General features: G+C 40.7%; 1 protein-coding gene and 1 pseudogene across 2 annotated transcripts in view; one reads left to right on the top strand and one right to left on the bottom strand.

Moving 5' to 3' along the window:
• Positions 1 to 6,307: 6,307 nt before the first annotated feature.
• Positions 6,308 to 6,715, bottom strand: LOC138378467 (thioredoxin pseudogene; annotated as a pseudogene).
• Positions 6,716 to 8,431: 1,716 nt separating this feature from the next.
• Positions 8,432 to 26,422, top strand: part of TXLNG (taxilin gamma) — a 45,232-nt gene continuing 27,241 nt past the window's right edge. For both annotated transcript variants that reach the window (XM_069462790.1, XM_069462789.1), the window contains exon 1: positions 8,432 to 8,555. In XM_069462790.1, coding sequence (XP_069318891.1) covers positions 8,454 to 8,555 — 102 coding nt within the window. In that variant the 5' untranslated portion in view covers positions 8,432 to 8,453. The remainder of the gene's footprint in view (positions 8,556 to 26,422) is intronic.

The raw sequence follows: 26,422 nt of genomic DNA, 5'->3' as shown, positions 1-26,422 counted from the left end.
AGCTATAGACCAAGCTGTATCTGTTTGGGAAGGGAGAAAAAACAGTAGCTGGCATCCATAGCAGCTTCTCCAGGTGAGTGGTACTGGAGAGGTGTGTAGGACTTGACATGGCCAGCCACAGAAAAAAAAAGAAAAAAAAAAAAATTAAAAAATGGACTGGTTATTGAATGATATTAAGGAATTATTGTTAGAAATATAGCATTGAAAGTTGGGTTTCAGGAATCAATCCTGGACTTGATCCAGGAATTCAAGTCCAGCCTGTACAACACAGGGAGACACCCACTACTCCTGTCTCTAAAAAATAAATAAATACATAAATAAATAAAAGAAATTTAGCTTTGATAATGACACTGTGAATATGTGCCTCTGCCATTTAGGCTACTCAGATCCCTTGCTGGAACTTTCCCCCTACCTCCCCGTGATCTAGCCACTGACTCTGCTAAAGCCTGGCCCAGCTGAGGGCCTCCAGGGCCACTCCGGCTGAAGGGTGACCACCTGTGCTGGTCATTAAACTTTTGTCTCTGAGCCTTAATCTATTAAACCTCCCACCCCCACTTCCATGCTCTGCTCTGTGATGCTGGGGCTGGGACTCTTCCTAGCTCCTTTGCTAGCCATTTCCATTTAGGCCCTGGCATTAGGAGCCCCAGAGGGAGACTGGAAGGCCGGAGGGAGAGGGGAGTTCTGGGTTTTGTCCACATAAACTCAGCAATAGTCTTCATCTGGTTGCAGTTGGTTTTAGTGGTAGCAGGTGATTCCCATTTGTAGTTTTTCCCCAGAACCAATCTCATGGTGCCCTCAGAGACCCCAGCACTGATAGTGCCTCCTCCTCAGAGGTTTGCATCCTGGACCCCCATGGCCCCTCCTCTAAGCTTGTCAGTCTTAATCATTCCAACTTCTCTTCTTCCTTTTTCCCTCTAGTCCTAGGAGACAGGTGGGTGATAGTTGTTTCTAGCAATTGCTACTTTAGTGTTCCCTTTTTCTTTTTCAGCTCTCCAATACAGGAGGTAACAATTCTTTCTTTCTTTTCTTTCTTTTTCTTCCTTCCTTCCTTCCTTTCCTTCCTTCCTTCCTTTTTTCTTTCTTTCTTTCTTTCTAGATAGGATCTTGCTATGTTGGCCAGGCTGAACTCGAACTCCTGGGCTGAGCTTAAGCAATCCTCCTGCCTCAGCCTCCCAAGTAGCTGGGACTACAGGAGCAGGTCACCTTATTCAGCTAACTTTTTATTTTAAATATTATCTGTGAAAATAACTTTATCATTGCTGTCCTTTGACAGGAACTTGACGGATGCATCCCCTGTGAACAATTATTTATTATATTTGCTTGATAGCTTTTTGTATGTCTGAAATATTTCATTCTAATATTTTAATTAGCAACAACAACAAAAAGTACCTAGGAATTAATCTGACAAAATATATACATGCAATGTAAGGAGATATTAAAGAACACCTAAATAAATGGAAAGATATATTATATTCATGGATGGGAAGACAAAGTACCCCTAAGGATGCCAGTTTTCTCCAAATGAGATCTTGGAGGGGGCCCTGGAATCTGTATTTTATCATCCCAGGAGCTTTTGAAATTGTGGCTCTCAGACCAAATTTGGAAAACACTCGTGAAAAAGGCTAATATTTCAAGTTAGAAATATTTTCTCCTTTTTTTCTTTTTCTTCTTTTTGAGACAAGGTCTTACTCTGTCACCCCAGCTAGAGTGCAGTGGTGTCATCATAGCTCACTTCAACCTTAAACTCCTGGACTCAAGTGATCCTCCTGCTTCAGCCTTCCAAGTAACTGGGATTACAGGCATGCACCACGAGACCTGGCTAATTTTTCTATTTTTTTGTAGAGGTGGGGGTTTTGCTCTTGCTCAGGCTGGTCTCAAACTCCTGACCTTAAGCAATCCTTCCTCCTTGGCCTCCCAAAGTGCTAGGATTATAGGCATGAGCCACCACACCCGGCCTCAAGTCAGAAATATTTTCTCAACAAAAACTTGAGGTTTTTTTATTTTTTTGGGGGGGGAGGGGACAGAGTCTCACTCTGTTGCCTGGGCTAGAGTGCCGTGGCGTCAGCCTAGCTCACAGCAACCTCAAACTCCTGGGCTCAAGCAATCCTCTTGCCTCAGCTTCCCAAGCAGCTGGGGCTACAGGCATGTGCCACCATGCCCGGCTAATTTTTCTATGTATATTTTTAGCTGTCCATATAATTTCTTTCTATTTTTAGTAGAGACGGGGTCTCGCTCTTGCTCAGGCTGGTCTCGAACTCCTGAGCTCAAACAATCCACCCGCCTCGGCTTCCCAGAGTGCTAGGATTACAGGCGTGAGCCACCGCGCTTAGCTAAAAGCTTGAGGTTTTATAGAATGATTTTCAATAAAGCCTAATTCCATGAGTATCCCCTATTTTTCTTTCCCATTGTCTCTATGCATAAATATAGTTTCCATTTCCTTGGAAGTCTATAATTATAGCCAAGACTTGGGGAAATAAATCAGAACAAAATTCATGAATGCCAATACTCTAAAATATGCAATATATGTATATGAATTCTTGAAATGCACCTACTCTCTCCCAATATTCTGTACATGAGAAGAGTTTTTAAGTATCCTTTTTCTGCTAGAGCTGGTACCCCAGCTGTGTGTGTGCCAGTCTAATAGTACACTCCACAGCCTGCCATCAATATGCTTCAGTGATCTGGGTATAATGTATAATCATTTTCTAAATCTTTCAGTGTCTGCCAGAAATGTGGACATCTATAGCAAATGCAGAAATTGGCCAAATTCCTATAACGACTAAAATCAAGGTTAGCTCAGAAAGATGGTGTCGGGTAATCAAATTAAACAATAAGCTCTTTGTTCTATGAAAAGAGAAATACTCCTTTTCACTACCTACAACCCCAATAAGTACGCAACAAACATGAAATTCAACTCTTTTGATGAAATAATACTCTTGGCTGATTTAAAATTTAGTAGGAGCTTTTTTTTTTTCTCTGAAAATACTTTGAGCTGGACAAGTCAAACTAACATGGTTAATTTAACTCTTGTTGACCCTTTTACACACAGCTGTCACCTTAAGCCATCCTTAAACCTCCCCACCACCAATAGAAAATAACCCTCAAGAGGTTACTCTGCAATACTTCCATTTTATGAATTATGTTACTGTTTGTTGTACATGTGACTGTCCACTGTTGGCCTGGGTGCCCCTTATTCTAAATCAAGGTATGTCGGCTGTCTAATAAAGAACTCAGAATGCAGTAGTCGCTCAGTAAATGTGTAATTGATGAATGACAACTTTCTATTGCCACCAAGTTTATCCTGGGGTGATCTTGGTCCTGTGGCTGCCTGAGGTCTTCACAGGTTGCAGAGGGGCATTGCTACCAGAAGATTCTCCAAGAGGTCACAGGAAGGGATATTTTCTTGGGGAATTGAAGGTTTGGCCCTTCAGAAAACTGATCGATGCATTTATCTATTCGGAGGCTCTTTTTCTCAGTAAGTTTATGTTGGGAGCTCTCTTTGTGTCTTGTCCTCACTTCCTTTACCACCTGGTTAGCGGAAAGAGTCAATTTGACAAGCCGCTACACTGAAGAGTGGGGACTGCCCTGGTATGGGAAGTAGAATGTGCTAGGGATGCATAACACAGGACACCTAAGATATTCTGGGGGCCAGCAGGGCTTCCTAGAGGGACCACCCAGAATGTATACTCTCTCAGGGGTAGATTTACATTAAGCAGACCTGATATATAAAGTCAAAATCTCCCTATATTAACAATGAGAAATGTAAGTGTCTCACGAAATGGAAATGCACACATTTCTACATTCTGTCTTTGTGGTCAGACCCATATAGGAAGCTGGATTACCATGGGAAGGTGGTTTGGTAAGAAATCAAACCAATTCCCACTGATCAAAGGCATTAGGATAGGCCAACCAGGGCCTCCATTCCCACACTAGGCATAGCCTTGCAAATCATTATTTTAGAAGTTCTCGGCCGGGCGTGGTGGCTCACCCCTGTAATCCTAGCACTCTGGGAGGCCGAGGCGGGTGGATCACTCGAGGTCAGGAGTTTGAGACCAGCCTGAGCAAGAGCGAGACCCCGTCTCTACTAAAAATAGAAAGAAATTATCTGGCCAACTAAAAATATATATAGAAAAAATTAGCCGGGCATGGTGGCACATTCCTGTAGTCCCAGCTACTTGTGAGGCTGAGGCAGAAGGATCGCTTAAGCCCAGGAGTTTGAGGTTGCTGTGAGCTAGGCTGACGCCACGGCACTCACTCTAGCCTGGGCAACAGAGCAAGACTCTGTCTCAAAAAAAAAAAAAAAAAAAAGAAGTTCTCTTTTTGACCAAGATTCCTTGTCTTCCATACATTGCTAGGATGGGCTCTGGCAGCCTGACCTCCCTGATGCTCTCCCTAGGTTTCCAGTCTTCTGATGGCTACATTGCTTCTTTCAGTATGTCAATACTTTGATCGTATTATAGGATATGATGAGGTCTATAATTTACTGTCAGCAAAGATAGAAAAGGAAGAGGTGGAGGAGTGTGTTGTGTTAAGGGCTGGAAATGAGCTCACTTAGGACTTTAGACACTCAAGGTGGACAGCTAGTATTAGTCAAGGACTCCCTATTCCATTTTCTAGCCACTACAGATGCTTCTGTTAGCCATAGCTCACTCAACACCAGAGGCTTTGTTAAGAAGCATAATGAAGGTTAGAAGTGGGTTTTCATAGGTGAAATTAGTAGCTTGTTAGCCAATCTAACAGGCATTATAAATGGGCTCATGTTAGTGAAATGAGTGATATTCAAGATATTAATATGTGCATTGTTTAAAATATATAAGACTCTCCTCACCCTTGCATTAACAGGGTACAAGAACCTAGCAAGTCTGAAGCCTGTTTCCTTCGGGATAATACTGTAGGCTAAGCCTCTAAATGGTCCTGTGTCCAGCTCCCTGATACTGGCTAACAGAATCCCACCTCTGTAATAGTGGTGAGTCTGCCTCGAGTGCCTTGCCTTTCATCAAAATGATGGTCAAGCACCTAAAAGGCCAAAGAGCTGGGACATCATTGAGCTTACTGTTCACCCAAATTGTTTTGTGCCTGCTTGCTCAAGACTTTAAGAAACATCTAAAAAAATGGTCCCATGTTGAGGTTATATCCGCAGCCCTTAGGGAACCTGGAGTGAACACTCCCCTACCCAATGAGGAGCTGTTGTCCTTGTGGCTTTTACCCTTCTTCACAGGCACAGTTCTTAAGAGACAATAATTCCTGGAGCAAAGGTGAGAACAATCAATGTAAACAGAACATAAATGCTCCTTAAAGACTTGGTAATAAAAAATGATAGCCCTTAAAAACCTAAAATATTAATATAACCTCACTGAAGGATTCCAGCAAAGATTAGCTAAGTGCTTTAAAAATCCTTAGGCTGGCCGGCGCAGTGGCTCACGCCTGTAATCCTAGCACTCTGGGAGGCTGGGGGGGGGGTGCGGGGCGGATCCTTTGAGCTCAGGAGTTCGAGACCAGCCTGAGCAAGAGCCAGACCCCCCCCCCCCCCCCGCCGCCGTCTCTACTAAAAATAGAAAGAAATTATATGGACAACTAAAAATATGTAGAAAAAATTAGCCGGGCATGGTGGCACATGCCTGTAGTCCCAGCTGCTCAGGAGGCTGAGGCAGAAGGATTGCTTGAGCCCAGGAGTTTGAGGTTGCTGTGAGGTAGGCTGACGCCAGGGCACTCTAGCCCAGGCAACAGAGCGAGACTCTGTCTAAAAAAAAAAAAAAAAAAAAAGAAACAGATCTCTAAAATTCATGTTTCTTGAAGACTGGGAATAATTATGTTTCTTTTAAGTAACCAGTTTGTTTTTATTATGTGATGTTGTGAATCAATCTGTAAATTGTGTTTTCCTCTTTGCCCAGCTGTCAAGAAGCTCAAACTAAAAATTTGACTAACCTCCAGCTTGTATACAAATCTTAAGGTGTGTGTGTTATAGATTGAATTTACCATGACTTCATCTTATTTTTTAGCCCTTTTTTCATTTTTTTGTGTGTATACATATATGTATTTATGACATGATATCTATATATCAATATATCTATATATGTTATAGCATATTGTGTATATGATTCACTTCAAATCTCTCTTAAAATAAAGACATGCATTTAATAAATATAATTAAACATTTTTCATTTCTCTTAGGACTTGAGGTCACTTGCATAGTTCTTTTGTTTTCTCTTTTTTTAAAGGGTATAATTAATATTTTATTGTCATTTATAATCAGATGCCAGTTGGGTATATAGTTTCCATACTTCGTAGTTTTTGTAAATCAAAAAAAATTTACAAGTTTTAAATAGCCAATGGCCAGTTATGTTTTCAGAAAACATGATTAGACTAATTCATTAATGGTGGCTTCAAGCCTTTCCTTATTAGCTCCAGAAAATTCACCCACCTTTTGCCCCTTTTTAAAAAACTGGAAAGTTGACATGCATTTGACTTCACACTCTGAAGCAACATCCTGACAGTCATCCACATCTACTTCAAGGAACACCACATTGGAATACTTTTCAGAGAGGGAATGACAGAAAGGCTTGATCATTTTGCAAGGCCCACACCAGGTGGCTGAGAAGTCAACTATTACAAGTTTATCTCCAGCATCATCCAAGGCTTCCAGAAAAGCACACTTGCTCTCGATCTGCTTCACCATTTACACTGTTGGGGTCTCAGGAGCGACTGTAAGAACCGATGGAAATGGATCCAAGTCGCCGAAGAAACAAATTTTTTCTGTTTTTTTTAAACTACCGCACTCCCAAAGGACTTTTGTTTTCTTAATAAAGACAACTTTATTGACTTTCTTGTTCCACACATACCTAAACACTACAGAAAATCATGAAGTAAAAATACTCCCAAATCTCAGCATCCAGGGAAAAATATTATTAACATTTTGACCAATAACCTTCTAATCATTTCTTTATAAACATAGTCTCAGGCAATTCTACATAAATAAAATCTTTTTTTTTCTAGGTCAAATTTTAAAAATGCTTGTCAGTTTTAGTACCTTAGTGGTATTGTATTGTACTGTAATTTAACTACGGTGTATTTTGTCATTCGATTCCCCGGAGAATTGCATTACTGAGAGATTTATTCTGCATCTTATCGGGACTTTTGCCTTTAAGACGAGGAGATATGGTGCCTGAGGCCACCACCTTTACATAGAGTCCGGGTATCGTTCATTATCAGCTCTCCCCTATGTCTCAGACAATGCTTTAATCTTGAAATTTCAAAGCTGGACTGAGGTTGTCTGCCCATGAAACAAAATAATGGTACTTTTTCCAAATATACAGAAATAATTAAAATTGATGGATGGAATTTCCCCAATGTTGAAATTTACTTTCGTGTATGTTACTACATTTTTGGCGCCTGTTACCACCGTTTTGGATTCAACTCTAGTAAAAATGGTATAGAATTTGCACAAATTTTCATAATGAATTATTTAAGACAATACGTCAGGATTTCATGATGGTCTGTGACTTTCAGAAGCTCGGCCATTAGAGATCTGGTTCCAGCATTTGGAAAGACGCAATCTTCCTGAGGAAAGCGCGCCCCCCACCCCTTAATATCAAGAAAAAAAAATTGATTCAGCAAACCGAGTTTGTTGAAAAATTTAAGCAACGAAACGACTGTCGGAGAAAGCAGATACATTCGACATGAATGAAACGCCAACTAACGGTGGAGAACTGTGCTAGAAGTCGGGGCGGTTCAGCCAAGAGGAATAGGAGGCAGCCTCCACCCTGCAGGGGCTCGGGATAGGTAAACCGTGGTGAGAACTCCGGTGGAGGGGCAGGACTCCAGGCAGGATTCGGGGCAGGTGTCTGAGCCCGAAACCTCAAATTCTGAGAGCCATTACACCTCCTGCCTTGAAAATTGCTATTTCCCCTTATCCCCAAATCATTCGCGCCCAATTCCTAAGAACAGCAACAAAAAAACACAACAAAGTGTCCCTGATCCCGCTCCTTCTCAAGCGCCGGAATATTTCTAAACTTTTCCCACAGGATAATAAAGAGCACCTGATATCTAGACATCGCTCCCCACCTTCCCCCGCGAAACTACAAGTCCCAGTAGGCTGCATAGGCAACACAGTACGCTTCCATTTTCAGAACGCTGCATTATGCTCCAATCCCGATTCGCGCCTGCGAGCCGTGGCCGCGCAGCCTGCTGGGACATGTAGTCCGCTCCCGAGTCCCTTTCCCCGTCCGCGCAGGCTCGCGCGGCCTCTGTCTGCCCTTCGGTCCTGCAGAAGCCCAGCCCAGGATTCAATGCTCCCCACCCCCATCTCGCTCCATCCCCTCGGGGGCCAACCTCCTCCGGTCACGTGGGAAGCTTTACATGCGGCGATTGGCCATGACGTTAGGGGGCGGGGCGCAAGGCCCTGTGAGGTTCCTTGCCCCTTGTCGGGCTGCTTGTTTGGCTGCTGCCGTCACCTCATGGCGACGCGGGTAGAGGAGGCAGCGCGGGGAAGAGGCGGCGGCGCTGAGGAGGCGATTGAGGCCGGACGGGGCGGACGGCGACGCAGCCCGCGGCAGAAGGTCAGTCAGGGGGACGCCCTCGTTGTTGCCGGGCCGGGAGGATGCTAGAGCTACCTTTTTCGGGGTCCACCTCGGTATCCACCGTTACCTTTAACCGCCGGACGAACATCCGGCCCTGTTCTCTACATGGGGTGACGACAGTGGGAGCAGGTGGGGGGGTGGGACCGTGATAGATGGTGTGGGAGGGGGTGACGGTTAGGGTTTGTGGGCGCGCTGAGGGGGACAGTGAGGGAGGGCAGGGGGCGTACCCGGGCTCGAGGGGGAAGGGGCGTGAGGCAGGGGCGCGCCAGGTGTGACAGCCACGTGCGGCCGGCACCGTGGGGCCCCGGGCACCAGGTGTCCTCTCTCCCGGCCCCCGCCGTCACCGTTTTCCCCCGCGCTGGGCGCCACCATGGGGAGGGGGGGCTTGCTGGGGTCACTAGCTCGCCCTCCTCCCGTCAGGCAGGTGCGCAGGGCGCGCTGCGGGGTGCTCCCGGGTCGCTGAGGCGAGGCTGTTGCGCAGTAAGATAACCGCGCGGGAGCCGGGGCTGTGCTTCTCCCCGCTTCCCCCGCCCCCCTGCGCTCCCTGCCACTGCGAGGGCGGGCGGGTGGGTGGGTGAGCGCTTCGGGGCCGTTGAGGGGGTTGGCCGTTGGGCCCCCAGGACCCAAGCCCCGAGGCTAGTCTCTGAGCTCCACCGGCCTGGTTGCACGTGGGGCAAGGGATGGATGGGGAGGGGATGCTGGAGGACGTCGGTCCCGCAGAGTTGGGAGCAGTATGGTGTGATAGCTGGTCTTCCCAGTCCTATCTCCCCCTGCCCTTTCTTTTTCTTTTTTCTTTCTTTTATTTATTTTTTTAATTTGATGAGCGGAAACTTGAGCCCCTCCCCGACCCTGGCCTTTGGTCTTTCTTAATCTGGGAGGCAAGCAAGCTGGACCGTTCCCTTTGCCTTACTTGACTCACGTCATGGAGTTTACAATGTCTCCCTGGATACAGGAAAATCGAGAGACCTCTTTCAGAATGGGAGAATTCCACTTGTTCTGGAGCTCAGTGGGTGGAGTTTGAAAAAGATTGCACAACGAATGGGGTACAGGGTTTTCGGGGCCCTGGAATGGAGAACTGTGGGGAATGACGCTGGGAAGGTGGAAACCCTGTCTCTTTTTCCTTGCAGGTGAACATATTAAAACATTTAACTTGTTGGACGTCCTGCTCGATCACTCAGGGCTATTTAATATTACCTAATTATGTATTTCAATACTCTTAAAAGTCACTCCTGTATGAAATTACGAAATAATATTTTTCTAATGCAGTTCATGAACTTCAAAAAGGAGAACAAAGGTCCAGTTTACATCTGAGCAAAATGTTAAGAATTAGCTTTTTGGGGCTTGTTTTTTAAGGTTAGGTATTTTCATGTCTCTGCATGAGGGTGTTACTACTTCTCAATTACCTCTTTCTTTCTCTCTCTCTCTTTGTATTCTAAAAGAAAGATCCCGTGCTTGCAGGACTGAAAAAGAAGCTGTGGACCAATGTACTGTAGAGATTCAACACTGTCACTTTGGACACTTTACTTATTCCCTGAGGGTGGGGAGCCAATCTCAGTGTTTGATTTCATAGGTTCCCCAGGGGAGAACTCTGATAAAAAGCCACTGCAATTGAGGACATAAGTTCCCTTTTATGCCACTGGGATAAGGACAAAAAGTCATTGAATTAGGAACTGAGGTTTAATCAACTAGCATTTTAAACGACCAAGATAAGAGTAATGACCCTTTGAGGTGCAGAGCTCTGGTTAACAGCTGGATATGAATAGTTATGTGTGTCTCTACTTTCATTTTTGTTTATTTACCTCATATTCCTCCTTTTTTTTTTTTTTTAACAGGGTCTCACTCTGTTCCCTGGGCTGGAGTACAGTGATGTCCTCATAGTTTACTGCAGCCTCAAACTCCTGGGCTCAAGTGATCCTCCTGCCTCAGCCCCCAGAGTAGCTGGGACCACAGGCACATACCACCATGCCCAGCTAATTTTTTTATTTTTTGTAGAGATGGGGTCTTGCCATGTTGCCCAGGCTGGTCTCAAACTCCTGGCCTCAAGTGATCCTCCTGCTTTGGCCTCCCAAAGTGCTAGGGTTATGGGCATGAGCCACCATGCCAGACATTCCTTTCTTCTTTTGTTATGCTTTTCTAGGCATTTTTTCTCTTTGGTTTTAAACTGACTATAACATGGAATTGAGATACATAGTTAAATATTCTTGAATTTTCATTTTAAAAAGTGAGTAAATATCTTGTGTCTGCAAAAATCATTTTTAAGCCTGGTACTTGAGAGGCTGTGGTGAAAGGATCCTTAGAGCCCAGGAGTTTGAGGCCAGCCTGGGCAACATAAAGAGACCTCCGTCTCTTCAAAAAGAAAACAAAAAATTAAAATCATTTTAAGTTACTTCTTTATGATTCTTAATTTTTAAATTTCCTCTGAGTCACTTGACTTGAGAAATTATTCCTTAATTCTAATTTATCCTCTACCCTTTTTTTTTCAGGAAGCAGAAATGATGTTTAATTAATTGAGTGTTTTGAAAATATAGAAGGAATTAAAATAAAAGTGACCATTTTGTTATTATTTGGTTACATTATGGGACTTGATGTGAGCAGAAATTGGAGATGGGCATTATTGGTTCCTGGTTGTTTTAACCATCTGCCTAGTCACTCTTGACCTGCTCAGTTAATTGTGGCATTGTTTCATAACTACATCTATTTGAATGGTCTCTTGAGGTAGTTTTTCTCTTCTAAAGGTAATATTACAGTACATTTCTAGGAATCTCTTGAGTAATTGCCTGAAACTGTGCTGATACAGTAGCCACTGGTGACATGTGGCTATTTATTTAAATAAAATTAAAAATTCTGTTCCTCAGTCATACTAGCTAAATTTCAGGTTTTCAGTAGCCAATGTGGCTAATGCCTACTATATCAGAGCAGATCTAGAATATTTTCATCATTGCATAAAGTTCTGTTGAACAGCATTGTCTAAAATGATGGGTATACATTATCAAATATTCAGGCACATTTTAGAACATCAAGCTCATTCATTTTACTTCCTAAACTCCTCTGTAGAATTTGTTTTATAAGGTTGATTAAAAAAATTAGTAGACTTTGTTTGGAGCAGTTTTTAGGTTTATAGAAAAATAGAGCAGAAAGTACATTGTTCCCATATGCCCCCTCACACACATTGTTTCCCTCTATTATTTACATCTTGCATTAGTGTGGTACTTTTGTTACAGTTCATGAGTCAATACTAATACATTATTACTAAGTCTAGAGTTTGCATTAGGGTTCACTCTGGTGTTGTGCATTCTATGGGTTTTGACAAATGTATAATATGTATCCACCATTGCAGTATCATACAGAGTAGTTTCACTGCCCTATAAATCCCTTGTGTTCTACCTGTTCATCCTCCCTCCCTTCCCCCAAACTGCTGGCAACCACTGATCTATTTACTGTCGCAATAGTTTTGCCTTTTCCAGAATGCCTAAGGTTTCCCCCGCCTTGATTTTTCCTTGGGAGTCTTAAAAATTATTTAATTGCTATTAAACTTATTTTTAAGTCCATAAACCCTTTGGAAGGATTAAAAATATATGGTACCTGGGCTCAAATTAACAACATCTTACATTTACATAATGCCCTGTAGTTTTTATGGCATATTTGTATGTACATTAACTCTTTCTGCATCACTCAGACGCTGTGGAGAAGGCTGGGCAGCTGTTGTTGCCCTTATTTACCAATGACAAACTGCTCAACAAGGGTAAGTGCTTTGCCCAAGGGGTGAAGCTGAGTCTGGAACCCAATACCCTTTCATCTACATTGCAGTAATAAGTAGTGTAGTACTGGGTAAATAGTATGGATTTTAGAGTCAAGACTCTTGGCTCTCTGCCACTTAGTACCTGTGCAACCTTGGACAAGTTTCTCAATCTTTCTCAGCCTCAGTTGCATCATCTGTAAAGTGGGGATGGTTCTAAAACCTATGACATAGGATTATTGTGAAGCATAAAGTGTTGATGTGACACATTTGGCACAATGTGTGGCATGTAGAATTTTATGTGGTTTGGAGGGGAGAATATATGAAAGATTCATTTCTCTTGCTTTTAGGGTGCTATTATTATTTTATTTTTGTAAATCCATCTTCCAACCTGCATATTTCCCCCTCTTCCCAGAATCTCTCTGCGATAGGCATAACGAGGAGAAATCAGGTCAGGGCGGTTGGGCAAGAGTATGGGGATAGGAAGAAACCATTTCATTAATCTTGTTTTTCTCCCTATTTGCCAACTTGATAAACTACTCTTCTGGCACTGGGTTAAGTAATAAGATACAAGGTGATCTATTTGCAATATTGTTTTCTAGTTGTATTGCCAAGCTTTGGCAAATTTCATTTTTTAAAAAATAGGAATCAAACAGGACAAACAGTAATGAAAACACACCAGATACAGCATATTCCTCTAGTCATACCACATTTTCATATCATAATATGCCATATTATGTTACTGGAAGGTATTTTATATGTTATTTTGTGTATTTATATTGGTCTTGGCTAGAGAAGTTTTACTTAGGAAAGTGTGTCAAATGACGTAAAACAGTGTGTGTGATTGCTTTTGGGGGATTTGTCACAGGATTCATTATAATAGGTTTCTCTTAAATATGCTGTTCAGATTTTATGCTTTTCAGAGAGTTATAGCATTTCAAAAGGAAAGAAATTTGAGACTTCCAATTCTATTTGTGTTTCATGCACTGTGTGCTAGGCACTCTAATATCTCCATAACTCTGCAAGGTAGGTGGTATTCCCAGGTATATAGATAAGGCATCTGAGTCTCAGTCAGAAATAAACTTGCTTAAATAACATAGCTCACAGTTGGTGAAGTTTGCCTAGAGTTGGTACATACTTGCATTATTGATAGTACAAAGAATGTCCTGCTGCATGGGCAGTTTCTGCTTACCTAGTAAGTTCTCACCTATCCCCAAGAAATCTCTTTGTCTCTTTCTCCCTTTCCTGCCTCCTTCTCCCCAATTCCTTTTTGTTTGGTTCTAACGTAACTATGAGTAACTTTAAGTTAATATATAAGGGATATGTCAGTATTTAAAAAGTATAGAGTAGTATACAAATTTAATATAGTATTCATCAACATTGAGAATTAGCTGTATTTTAAATATCCCAGGTGGGACATTTCCGGAAGAGGCCAAAAATAGGTTAGGCGACCTTTAAGATCCATTCAGGCCCTGAGAGTATATTTTTATGATTCAGTTTACTTCCTTAGTTGAAATCCTGTTGGCACATATAACTACTTAAATTTCATTACTTGAAGGAAAAGATACATAAAATGACTAGTGTTCTCCTACGCCATCAAAATAATTTTATTAGCATTTGTTGCTTAGGGTGTTGATTTGCATTCTGTGTTACATTTCCAAAATATCCCCAGAATGACCTTCATTAATCCCCCACTTCTACCGTATAGTCTGTCATGAGTAACATTTACTTGTGAAACCATTACTTGTTCATTTTTCTTCTTTCCCTACTCTCAGAAAGGTCAAGGTAGAATGGTTTGACCAGAAAGATGTGCCAGTAGCCTAGAAGCACATTTCTTTATGGATCTTTTGGATTGAAATGTGGGCCATATTAAAAGTGAGAATGTAAGCATTTTATAAAATATCTTCATTCTGATATTATAACAGTTCTGCTGTGCACCAGCAGTTTATAATCATTATATCTAATCTTAACAACTAAGAAGGTACGTACAGTACAGATAAGGAAATTGAGAGATTGACCTCCCAATGGCCATACAGGAAGGAGGTAGTAAGTGGTATATTCAGATTTTGGGCTGTTTGGGTTCCAAAGTTATTATCTATATTCCATATATCTCATGTTCTCCTAACACATTTCTTGAGAATATTAAAGGTCAAAAAAGTGCTCCTTGTGGAATGTGAGCAAAACTTGGTGACAGGTAAAATGAGTAATAGTTTTTACTAAGTGAAAGCAAATTATAAAGGGTAGAGTTGAGTGATTAGGGATTATGGAAATCTCTTGTAACCTGGGGACCAGAGGAGTTTTGAGCCTTATAGGCTTAATATCTCTTGCTTCATTCACTTAGGCCCTGAGTTAACCTTGAGATATATGATTTAGGAGGTGTGCTGTGCTATAACTCCCTGCAAAGGTACCTCCACATGTAATTTGGATTAATTGGAAGGTAGAGAGTTTAGAGAGACCCTTTTTAACTTCTCTTAAATAAAGTCCACATAACCTGGTGTAAACAAAGAGCTGAAGTGGTCTGGGTAAGTAGGACAAGTAAAAAGAAGGTTTAGTGTTTCAAAGGTGCATCAGGATTGGTCCTCGTGGAGCCAGGCAAGGGTGACTTCATGAAATTGGGACAGGGATGTTCGACTTAGATAACCAATAAAAGTAGAGGACCATCTTACATCTAGGAGTCTGTGGCTTGAAGATGCTAATTGTGTGACACAACCCCTGCCCCTCTGCAAAGTGGATCAGGCTCAAGCATATTTTAGTGGCTTTGGACATTAAAATCTTTAGATTTCCTGTTCCTTTTGCTGCTGAGTTAAGGTGTGTAGGCTAATAAAGGTATCTCTCAGATTGCAGATATTCATTGAGTTAATGGTTTTAGAGCTACAAGTGATTTTGCAAATCGTGGAGTCTAGCACCCTTTATTTTTATAAAAGAAACAGCTGTAGAAGTTATATGTGAAATTTAATGTAGTCATTGTCTTATTAAAAGGCAAATGATGTACACAGTCTAATATAGATGTTACCGGTAAATATACAGTATTAGCACTTACTGCTATATACGAGACTGAAGAAGCTGTTTTCAAACTAGACCTTTTCCAGGCCCATTTGCTCATTTTTGGCGTCTTCACTAGTGGGGAGACAGGTTCCTTCACCCCTTAGTTTAGCACGGGTTTGCCCCTCTTTTCTTCTCCTTACCTCTTTTTTTTTTTTTTTTTTTTTTTGAGACAGAGTCTCACTCTGTTGCCTGGGCTAGAGTGAGTGCCGTGGCGTCAGCCTAGCTCACAGCAACCTCAAACTCCTGGGCTCAAGTGATCCTTCTGCCTCAGCCTCCCGAGTAGCTGGGACTACAGGCATGCACTACCATACCTGGCTAATTTTTTCTATATATATTTTTAGTTGTCCATCTAGTTTCTTTCTATTTTTAGTAGAGATGGGGTCTCGCTCTTGCTCAGGCTGGTCTCGAACTCCTGAGCTCAAACGATCCGCCCACCTCGGCCTCCCACAGTGCTAGGATTACAGGCGTGAGCCACTGTGCCCAGCCTTCTCCTTACCTCTTAATGGTTCCATGTGTTCTTGGTCCTCTTTCATACTGCAACAATCACTCTGGATCCTTTTGCTGCCAACAGATAGTAGTTGGGACAATTCCTAAAACTTACCATCTTGCCTCCAGTTTATGTCCCTTCTCAGAACTCTATAATTTCTCTGACTTCATTTATTTATTAATTTTTTGGATAACAGCTTTATTGAGAAATAATTTACATGCTATACAATTCATCCATTTACAATTATACATTCATGTACAATTCAGTGGTTTTTAGTATTTTTTTAAGTCATCATTTTTATTTTTTATTTTATTTTATTTTTTTTATTTATTTTTTTGAGACAGAGTCTCACTCTGTTGCCCAGGCTAGAGTGAGTGCCGTGGCGTCAGCCTAGCTCACAGCAACCTCAAACTCCTGAGCTCAAGGGATCCTCCTGCCTCAGCCTCCCGAGTAGCTGGGACTACAGGCATGTACCACCATGCCCGGCTAATTTTTTCTATATATATTTTTAGCTTTCCATATAATTTCTTTCTATTTTTAGTAGAGATGGGGTCTCGCTCTTGCTCAGGCTGGTCTCGAACTCCTGAGCTCAAACGATCTGCCCACCTCGGCCTCCCACAGTGCTAGGATTACAGGCGTGAGCCACCGCGCCCGGCCGGTTTTTAGTATTTTCAAAGTTGTGTGACCATCACCACACTTGTTTATTTTTTTATTTTATTTTATTTATTTATTTTTTTTGAGACAGAGCCTGGCTCTGTTGCCTGGGCAAGAGTGCTGTGGCGTCAACCTTGCTCACAGCAACCTCAAACTCCTGGGCTCAAGCGATCCTCCTGCCTCAGCCTCCCGAGTAGCTGGGACTACAGGCATGCGCCACCATCCCCAGCTAATTTTTTTTCTGTATATATTTTTAGTTGTCCAGATAATTTCTTTCTATTTTTAGTAGAGATGGGGTCTCGCTCTTGCTCAGGCTGGACTCGAACTCCTGAGCTCAAACGATCTGCCTGCCTCGGCCTCCCAGAGTGCTAGGATTACAGGCGTGAGCCACCACGCCCGGCCCACACTTGTTTGTTTTTAATATAACCTGGGAGGAGCATACTCTCCAAAAGTATGCTCTTTATAGAGAAAGGTAAGAATTCAGTCTCTGCTTCCCATGTCTTAGGTTCATTACTGTGGACATGGTACTTAAATTACCTTATCACTGAGGCTATTTGTCCATCACACCTGCCTATAAGATAGTTCTGAGGACTGAATGGGAAAGTAGTATATCACATACAGTTACAAAGGATTCTGAATGAGCCAGAGCAATGAAGGCCAAGGAAAGATGTTTATACCAATTATCCCTCACCACCCATTTGGATTACCTACCCTCATTGGTACACCTGTCACTTAACAAAAAGGGGGTTAAGAGGCCTGTTTGTTGTAGAAGGAAGTGGCATTCTTCTCCTTGTTCTCCCACTTGGTCTTAGGGCATATTCCCTAGAGGTGGATCTACCTGGTTATTAATGCCAAGATGTGGACACCTCTCTGGTCATGGTTTGACTGAGCTGGCCTTCTGGTCTCTCTCCATTCCTGTTCCGACCGCAACCAGGGCAGCAATTCTCAAACTTTTTGTTTTGGGATCTTTTTACGCACTTACAAATTACTGAGAATCCTAAGGAGCTTTTGTTCATGTGGGTTGTGCCTAATAATATTTACCATATTAGAAATTAAACCAAAAAAATTTAAAATTGTGAATTCATTTTAAAAATGAACTGATGTTGTACTCTAGTTATCTATTGCTGTGTAACAAGTCACCCCAAACCTTAGTGGCTTGACACATTTATGATCCTAACAGTTTCTGTGGTTCAGGAATCTGAGTGTGTCTTAGCTGGGTCCTCTGCTTTAGGTTTTCTCAAGGGCTGTGGTCATCTAAAGGCTCAACTGGGAAGGATTCAGTTCCCATGGCTGGTGGACTCAGGCCTCAGTTCCTCATGAGCTGTTGGCCAGAGGCCTTCCTTGTTGCTTCCTTGCCACATGGGTCTTTGCATAAGCATCTCACAACATGGTGGCTGGCTTCATCAGAGCGAGTAAAAGAGAGTTTCCAGCATGAGAGAGAAAGAAGTCGCAGTCTTTTGTATTGTAATCATATAAATGGCATCCCCTCACTTTTGCGAAATTCCCTCTTCATTAGAATGCTTTCTTCATTAGAAGAGTCTAGCCCACACTCAGGAGGAGGGAATTACACACAGTTGTGAATACCAGGAGGATCATTAAGGTCACTGGGGGCCATGTCAGATGCTGCCTACCACACATGTTAACATAAGTAACTTTTTAAAAATTAAAAATAGACCAGGCACGGTGGCTTATGCTTGCAATCCTAGCATTCTGGGAGGCCAAGGCGGGAGGATTGCTCGAGGTCAGGAGTTCGAGACCAGCCTGAGCAAGATCGAGACCCCGTCTCTACTAAAAAATAGAAAGAAATTATCTGGATAACTAAAAATATGTAGAAAAAATTAGCCGGGCATGGTGGCGCATGCCTGTAGTCCCAGCTACTTGGGAGGCTGAAGCAGAAGGATTGCTTAAGCCCAGGAGTTTGAGGTTGCTGTGAGCTAGGCTGACGCCACGGCACTCTAACCAGGGCAAAACAGCGAGACTCTGTCTCCAAAAAAAAAAAAAAAAAATTAAAAATAGCTGATTTTTCAAAATAATAGTGGCATTCGTTTATTATACATTTTTGCAGAATTCTAATAAATGCCTTAATAGAAAACATCTGCTTCTGCATTCAATCTGTTGTACTATGCCAATTTAGTTGACATATATGAAGATAATGTGATTGGTTATTTTCTCTGATTATCAACTAATCCACAATTGTTGGTTAATTCTTTTTCCTTTTGCTTTTCTTTTCTTTTTCTTTCTTTTTTTTTTTTTTTTTTTTGAGACAAAGTCTTGCTCTGTAGCCCAAACTCCTGGGCTCAAGTGATCCTCCTTCCTCAGTCTCTGGAGTAGCTGGGACTATAGGAGCACACCATGCTGCCCAGCTAATTTTTCTATTTTTAGTAGAGACAGGGTCTCTTGCTCAGGCTGGTCTCGAACTTCTGAGCTCAAGCAATCCTCCCTGCTGCCTCAGACTCCCAGAGTGCTAGGATTACAGACCTGAGTCACCTTGCCCGGCATGAACTTTTCTTTTGAAGCCTGTCTTGTGCTTTTATTTTATTCTCTTTAATGTTAGCAGTACCTGTGGGCCCTGTAACAGCGATAAAAAGCCAGGGCTTTGAACAAAGCCAGATTGTGTAGGTTTGAATCTTGGCCTGCCAGTTATGTAGTCTTGGGCAAGTAAGGGATCTTTCTCATTAGTGATTCTGACTGCTACTTGTGGTAAGTTGACTTGGTGGCATTTCCCTCTGGCATAGAGCAAGGTGAAGAGAAAAGATGACATAAAATGAAATATGACCTCCTGCCATCTTCGGATTCCCAGCTTGGGTTAGTAGTGGAATAATGAACAAGTATAATACGTGATATCCAACCAAAATCTCAACTTAAAAGGTCTTTAAAAAAATAAAAGCAATACATTCACATGATAAAAAAATTAAGGTAGAGCCAAGAATTATGAAAAGAAAAAAATAAACCTTCATTTCCAACTTCTAGGTCCACACTCGAGGTAATCATAATGAACAATTTTCGGGATATCCTTGTCGGAAAATTTTATCCATATATTGGCTTATGCAGTATATGAATGTTTTACACTGTTGTGTATTCTTCCTGTACCAGACGTTTGCCTTTTTTTCTACTTAATTATACCTTGGAGATCTGTCCATCTCAACAAGCAAGATGCTTTATTCTTTTGAATAGCTGCATAGTTTTACCTTGTATGGATGGTCATTAATGAGTTCCCTATTGGTGGACATTTAGGTTGTTTCCAGGTTTTGGAGGGTACCAATCAGTGGTTTGGCAAATGATCTTTTGCAATTGAGTGGAGAATATCTGTGGAATAAACTCCAAGTGGTAGAATTGCTGGGTGACAGTGAATGTGCATTCACACGTTGATAGAGATTGCTAAATATCTCTGCAAAACCCGATCTACTAATTTAGAGACCCCCCCCCCCCCAGTGTACTGAGTGACCTGTTTGCCCACACTGAGGGTTTTGGTTTTTTTTTTAATCTCCTTTAAAATCTGGTAGGTAAAAGATGGTGCCTTACTTTGCAGTTTTATTTGTATTTCTTATGTTATGAACCAGGTTGAAAATGCTTTTCAGTATCAGGCATTTTTAATTCTTTAATTGTGATCTGCTTGTTCACAAACCCTTGAAAATTGAATCTCTGGCTCATTTTAAAGGCTTCCTGGTCTTTTGGCTGGTCTGAAGTTTTTAATTATTATTTAGGAAACTAATCATGTTCTCCTTTTTCTTTTTAAGATAGCTTCTGAGTTTTTTGCTTTCCTTAGAAAGGCCTTCCCCATGCCAAGGTTATGAAAAAAAAATTTTATTTAGTATTTCTTCTAGTTCTTTGTGGTTTTTATTTTTCATGTTTTAATCTGTGTATGTCTGGAGGGGTGAGACAGGGATACCAGTTTGTTCTCCCTATATGGTTTGGGAGATATCGCAAATCATGTATTTCCTTTACCAATTTGAAATGATACCATTTTTAATGTAGTAAATTCCTACGTATGGGTCTGTGTGGTTTTGTAAGACAGTGCTATATAATTTAGGAAGTCTCAGACAAATATTTCATACCTGAAACACAAAAAAGATCTCACCTTTGGGAGTTTATATTGTGAGACATTAAGAATTTATTATCTTAAAGAATACAGGCATATTGTAGAGGCATGTACACCAGGATCTAATTATATACTAGTGCACATAGTAATATATCATTGTATCTGTTAAAAATAAAAAGCCTTTCACTTCATTTCTTTGTTCTAACACAGTAAAACAGATTACTATTTAAGGAGGCATTGAGTTATATAATACATATTTTAAAGACTTTGATCCAAAATGATTAAAACAGGAATTTGAGATGAATGATTGATAAAGTATTAGCTGTGAGGAAAATTGTGTTATCCAGAATAATTCTTTGAAAGATTAAAATAGCCTTAATATATAAACTATTTTAAGTGACTTAATAAAGCTAAAGTCATTTTTATAATTTACATGAAAATGTAATTTTTATAATTGATTTGTTTTTAAAACTTTGTATTTGGAGATGTAAAAGTCCCTCAAAATACTAGAAGAGTATAGGAGGTAGGTTCATATTTTTAAAAATCAAATAAGGCCAATAGCTGATATCCTGAGAGATGCAAGGGTACCTTTGATATCTTTCTCTGTTTCCCCAGCCAGCTCTGCCTTCACTGGCCCCCACAGGGCTGCGTAAGCGTGGATGCACATACACTTGTCTTTACATTCCTGGTTGAAGTTAACAACTCTTAGGGCAAATTATTAGAAACATAGGGCTAGAGGGATTTTAGAGATAATTTCTTTTATCCTAAAACACAAAGTTAAAAAAAAAAACCTAAAACCCTTAAATAATCACTTCAAATTATTTAAATATCCCTACCCCCAAATTAGATCCATCTCACCTCCCTAAATCCTGGAATTAATCACTGTTAAAAATTCTACAGATCTTTCCCAATGTTTTCCTAAATGCATACTGGTATATCTAGCGTGCTGTGTATTTTTAGACATATAATTTGTTAGATTTATTTTGTAACTGCGTCAGAGATCTGTTTGACTTTGAACTTGCATTTTCCAGAGCTGATTTATGAAATGAGGGGAGCAGTGTAAGGGAGAGGACATAGACTCTTGAGTTTGGCAGACCTGGTTTTGAATCTTGCTGGCCCCTTTTACTGATTTTAATATGATTTGGGGCAAGTGACTTAATCTCACAAAGTCTCATTTGCTTATCTGGGAACAGTAAGGCTTACTTCTCAGTGGGGTGGGGAAGGTTAAATGGGGTAACTTTGAGGGCGTCTTGCACAGTGCTGGCTGTTAGGTACTAAAGATTCCCTTTACTTACTTGATAAGTTCCTCATAGACTTTTTGGCAATCGAAGGCAAGCTAAAGATCTCTTGTCCAGGAAAATCCATAAATGTGCACAATCTTTCCCACCTGTTCCCTCTGCAGGTCCACCCTAGCCCTGGGGCGAGGACAGAGAGATTTCTGCTCTCTGCGCATGCCTGGCAGTGGTCAAAGGCATTTAAGCTCGTGTCAGCAGACAGTAGTTGAAATAATTAGGAAGTGAATGCAGATGTTGTCTGTTTTTTTTTTTTTTTTTCCAGACCGGTATCAGTAAAAGAACAACCCTTACTAAAAGCTTTAAACAAAGTAAGCCAAGGAAATACGGTTCTTTTGCTAAAGAAATGAAATGAAAGTTTTCAACTTTAAAGTTGTTCATGTCTCTTTATTCAGAGTAGAAAGGAAAGAAATTTATTTAAACATTTTTTTCCTTTAGGCCTTTAATTTACATGCGATCTCAGTTTTGAATGTATTGATCCACAAAGCTATCACAAATAGGTGATGAATACAGAGTACTTTCTCATGATCATTTGCAAAAATTTCTGTAACAGTTATCCTTTGCTCCTACAATTTATTGTTGATAAACTGGTGGCTCCCCATTTTGAAGACATCTCTTGGTCACTTAGAGAGTCATCTTAGAGCCAAATATTGAGTCAGTGGAAGGAAGATTGTGAAATGTATCCTTTGACCAGAGGGGAGTGGCTAGGGTGGGGATGGTTGGTGTTGAAGGCTCTAGTAAACACTGTAAGGCAGTGGTGTGCTTCTCTGATGTCTTTTTAGCTAGAAGAGGTACACATTCTGTTCACAAGTGTAGTCTTGATAAACAAGATGAAAATGTGATCACTTTTGTATCATGATTTTGTTCAGGGAAGGGTTCTAATAGAAATCCATCTGGAAACCACTTAGTGTTGGTTTCATTTTCATTTGAGATTGGAATTTATAAACATTTCCTCTCCCTTTTGTTTTTCCTAATGGTAGATACTATATTAGAGAACTCTATTCATCTTGGTGTTTAAAAAAATTTTTAAGCTCTTGTAAAGGTAAGTCATGGTACCTAACTTAAAAGGTAAAAACAGGTGTGCTGTGAAAGTCCTGTCTCCCACTCACTCAGTTTTTTTGTATCCTGCCAGAGATTGTATATACTTCTCCGCTCATAAATTTGTGCAACCCCTCCACCACACCCCCCCAAATCATTGCCTGCAGTGCATGCTATAGGGTTTTTTTCCCCTTATTAACCTATCCTTACAGAGACCTGTAATTACACAATTGCCTTACCCTTTTTTTAAACAGATGCTATAGTACTCAACTGGATAGATGTACAATTTATTCACCCAGTCCATCATTAATTGACATTTAGGGTAGTGCTGATTTTTTTCTACTACAAATAATGCTGCGTAAATGTCCTTATGTATCATGTCATTTCACAAAGGTGCTGGTATAGCTATAGGAAAAATTGATAAGAAAGGAATTTGCTGGGTTGAAGCTTATGTGACTTGATGATTTTTTTCCCCCAACATCTTATAAAAATTTTCAGATATACAGCAAAGTTGAAAGAATTTGATACTAAACATCCATTTTGGCACCACCTAGATTTTACCATTGACATTTTACTATGGTTGCTTTTTCAGTTCTCTTTCCATATGTCTGTCCCTTCACCCATGAAGCCATCTTAAGTGTATGTATATATGCTAAGTTTTTAACAAATGCATGCAGCTCTGTAACCCAAACCCCCATCAAGATAAATAGCATTACCAACACCCCAGACATTCCCTTGTGCTCCTTCTCAGTCCCTGCCCCAGTTGGCATTCTTTAGTGGTTAAATCAATTTATCCTCTACCAGGAGTGCTTGAGAGTAGCTCACACTGTGGTGGCAAAGGGTTTGTTTGTTTGTTTTTTTTTTTTTAAAAGAGACAGGGTCTCACTCTGTTGCCCAGGCTGGAATGCAGTGGTGCAATCATAGCTCACTGTAACCTTGAACTCCTGGGCTCAAGCGATCATCTTGCTTCAGCCTCCCAAAGTGCGGGGATTACAGGTGTGAGCCACTGCACCCTGCCTGTGTTGTTAAATTTTTGATGTGAAAAATGGTATCTCATAGTTTTAAGTTGCATTTCTCTTATTGTGAGTAAAGTTAAGCATATGTTTACAAGCCATTTGTATTTCCTTTTCTGGGAATTATTCCTTCATGTCCTTTGCCCTATTTTTCTGTTGGGTTGTAGATCTTAGCATTCTTTATTTCATTTGAACATCCATTTATGTTAATAAAAAATCAATTTTTAATCTATGACTGGGCTTGGAATTTTGAATAAAATTTACATGCAATATGTTTTATGGTGCTTTCAAAGTATTGTTATTAGTACAGGTACTTTTTTTTTTTTTTTTTTTTTTTTTTTTGAGACAGAGTCTCACTTTGTTGCCCAGGCTAGAGTGAGTGCCGTGGCATCAGCTTAGCTCACAGCAACCTCAGACTCCTCGGCTTAAGTGATCCTCCTGCCTCAGCCTCCCGAGTAGCTGGGACTACAGGCATGCGCCACTATGCCCGGCTAATTTTTTATATATATATATTTTAGTTGTCCATATAATTTCTTTCTATTTTTAGTAGAGACGGGGTCTCACTCTTGCTCAGGCTAGTCTCGAACTCCTGACCTCGAGCGATCCACCCGCCTCGGCCTCCCAGAGTGCTAGGATTACAGGCGTGAGCCACCGCGCCCGGCCCAGGTACTTTTTAAAATTTTTTTTTAATTATAGGAATAATGAAAATTCATTGTAGTAAAAACTGGAAAATATAATGAAGCAAAAAGAAGCACCACCTTTAATTATACCATTAAAAATAACCATTATTAATATCCAGATATATTCCCTTCTAACATTTTGTGTGAGTGTATGTATATACATATATACATACGTAGATGGTCCCTGACTTATGATGGTTCAACTTATGATTTTCAACCCTCGGATGGATTTACTGGGACATACCCCCACTGGAAGTTGAGGAGCATCTGTATATATAGTGTGTGGATAAAATATATGGTGCATACTGTTTTGTAATTTTTTTTAATATATAATATTTGGGGAGCATCTCTCATTATTAAATAGATTTCTGCAAGATGGCTGGGCCAGGACAAGGATGTTTGTACAGTAGTAGACAGAGGGTAGTTATGAAGCAGTATACTGTTGTTAAGAGCATGGACTCAGAGGCTAGACTGCTAGGGTTCAAATCTTTGCCCTACAATTTACTAACTATGACCTTACACAATATGCTTAACTTTACATGCCATAGTTTGCTTATCTGTAAAATGGAAATAATGGCAGTACCTACCTGGTGGCATTGTTGTGAGGATTAAGTTAATTAATACAGGAAAATGCTTACAGTAGTGCCTGGATGAGTTATTTGCTGTAGAAGTGTTACCTGTTATTATTTATATAAGGGATTGTACTCAAGAAAAGGCATACAGAATGGGTATTAGAGAGAGAGAAAAGACAGAATAGGAAAGTGTATTGGGCATATGATAGAATTCTCGGCTTAGGAGATGAGGGCTGAGAAATCATTTACAATTTAAATAAAGTTGCTGGCCTAAGGGTTTGCTTCATATCCAAGTAGCCAGTGCAGAGCCTCAAGTAGATTGGTAAATGAATAGTCCTTGTAGTAGAAAACTTAGGGCCTGCTATTTCAAGAGTATTTGTTGACTAGAGTTTGAATCAAGCCCAGCTGGAACTGGGCTTATTCATAAACAGAAAGATTTTGTAGAGCCAAAGTAAGTCTTTCATTAGCAAATGTGAAAAATACCCCAGTACTGCTACATCAAAATTAGCTGCACAGGAGAGAAGGGAAATATAATATTGTCTTGCTTCTAATGATAATAGTGGTATTTTCTACAACTTGTGTATTAACCCTTAGGTTCTTTCCTTGGCTTGTTTTCAGCAGCCATTTTTGCTCCCATATGTTCTCCATCAGCTGACACTTGAATATCTTTTGTGCATAAACTGTTGCTTCCTAGGAAGATATATACCAAGTAAGTGACAATGTAATATGTGTGACAGGGGTTCAGAGGTAGAACAAGCCAATGGAAAGGACCTAAGCATTAATACACAAGTTATAGAAAATACCACTATTATTAAAAGCAAGACAGTATTATATTGCCGTTCTCTCCTGTGTAGCTAATTTTGGTGTAGTAGTACTGAGTATTTTTCACATTTGCTAATGAAAGACTTACTTTGGCTCTATAAAATCAGTAGAGACAAATCATTAACTGATGAGCAGATAAATAAAATGTGATCTGTCCATACAATGGATATTATTCAGCCTTAAGAAGGAATGAAATATTGATACATGTTCCAACATGGAGGAACCTTGACAACATGCTAAATGAAAGAAGCCAGACTCAAAAGGCCACATATTGTATGGTTCCATTTATATGAAATGTCCAGAATAGCCAGATATATAGACACAGAAATGAGATTAGTCACCTGGTGCTGGGGATACTGGGGGGGAATTAAGGGTTGATAGCTAAAGAACATGGGGGTTTGTTTTGAGGTAAAGTGTTCTGAAATTGACTGTGGTAATGGCTGCACAACTCTGAGTGCATAAGGAACC

This window comes from Eulemur rufifrons, chromosome 30 (genome assembly GCF_041146395.1).
Source record: "Eulemur rufifrons isolate Redbay chromosome 30, OSU_ERuf_1, whole genome shotgun sequence".
NCBI classification, from domain to species: Eukaryota; Metazoa; Chordata; class Mammalia; order Primates; family Lemuridae; genus Eulemur; species Eulemur rufifrons.
Note: the sequence above shows the minus strand (reverse complement) of the source record. Positions and strands in the feature narration are given on the sequence as shown.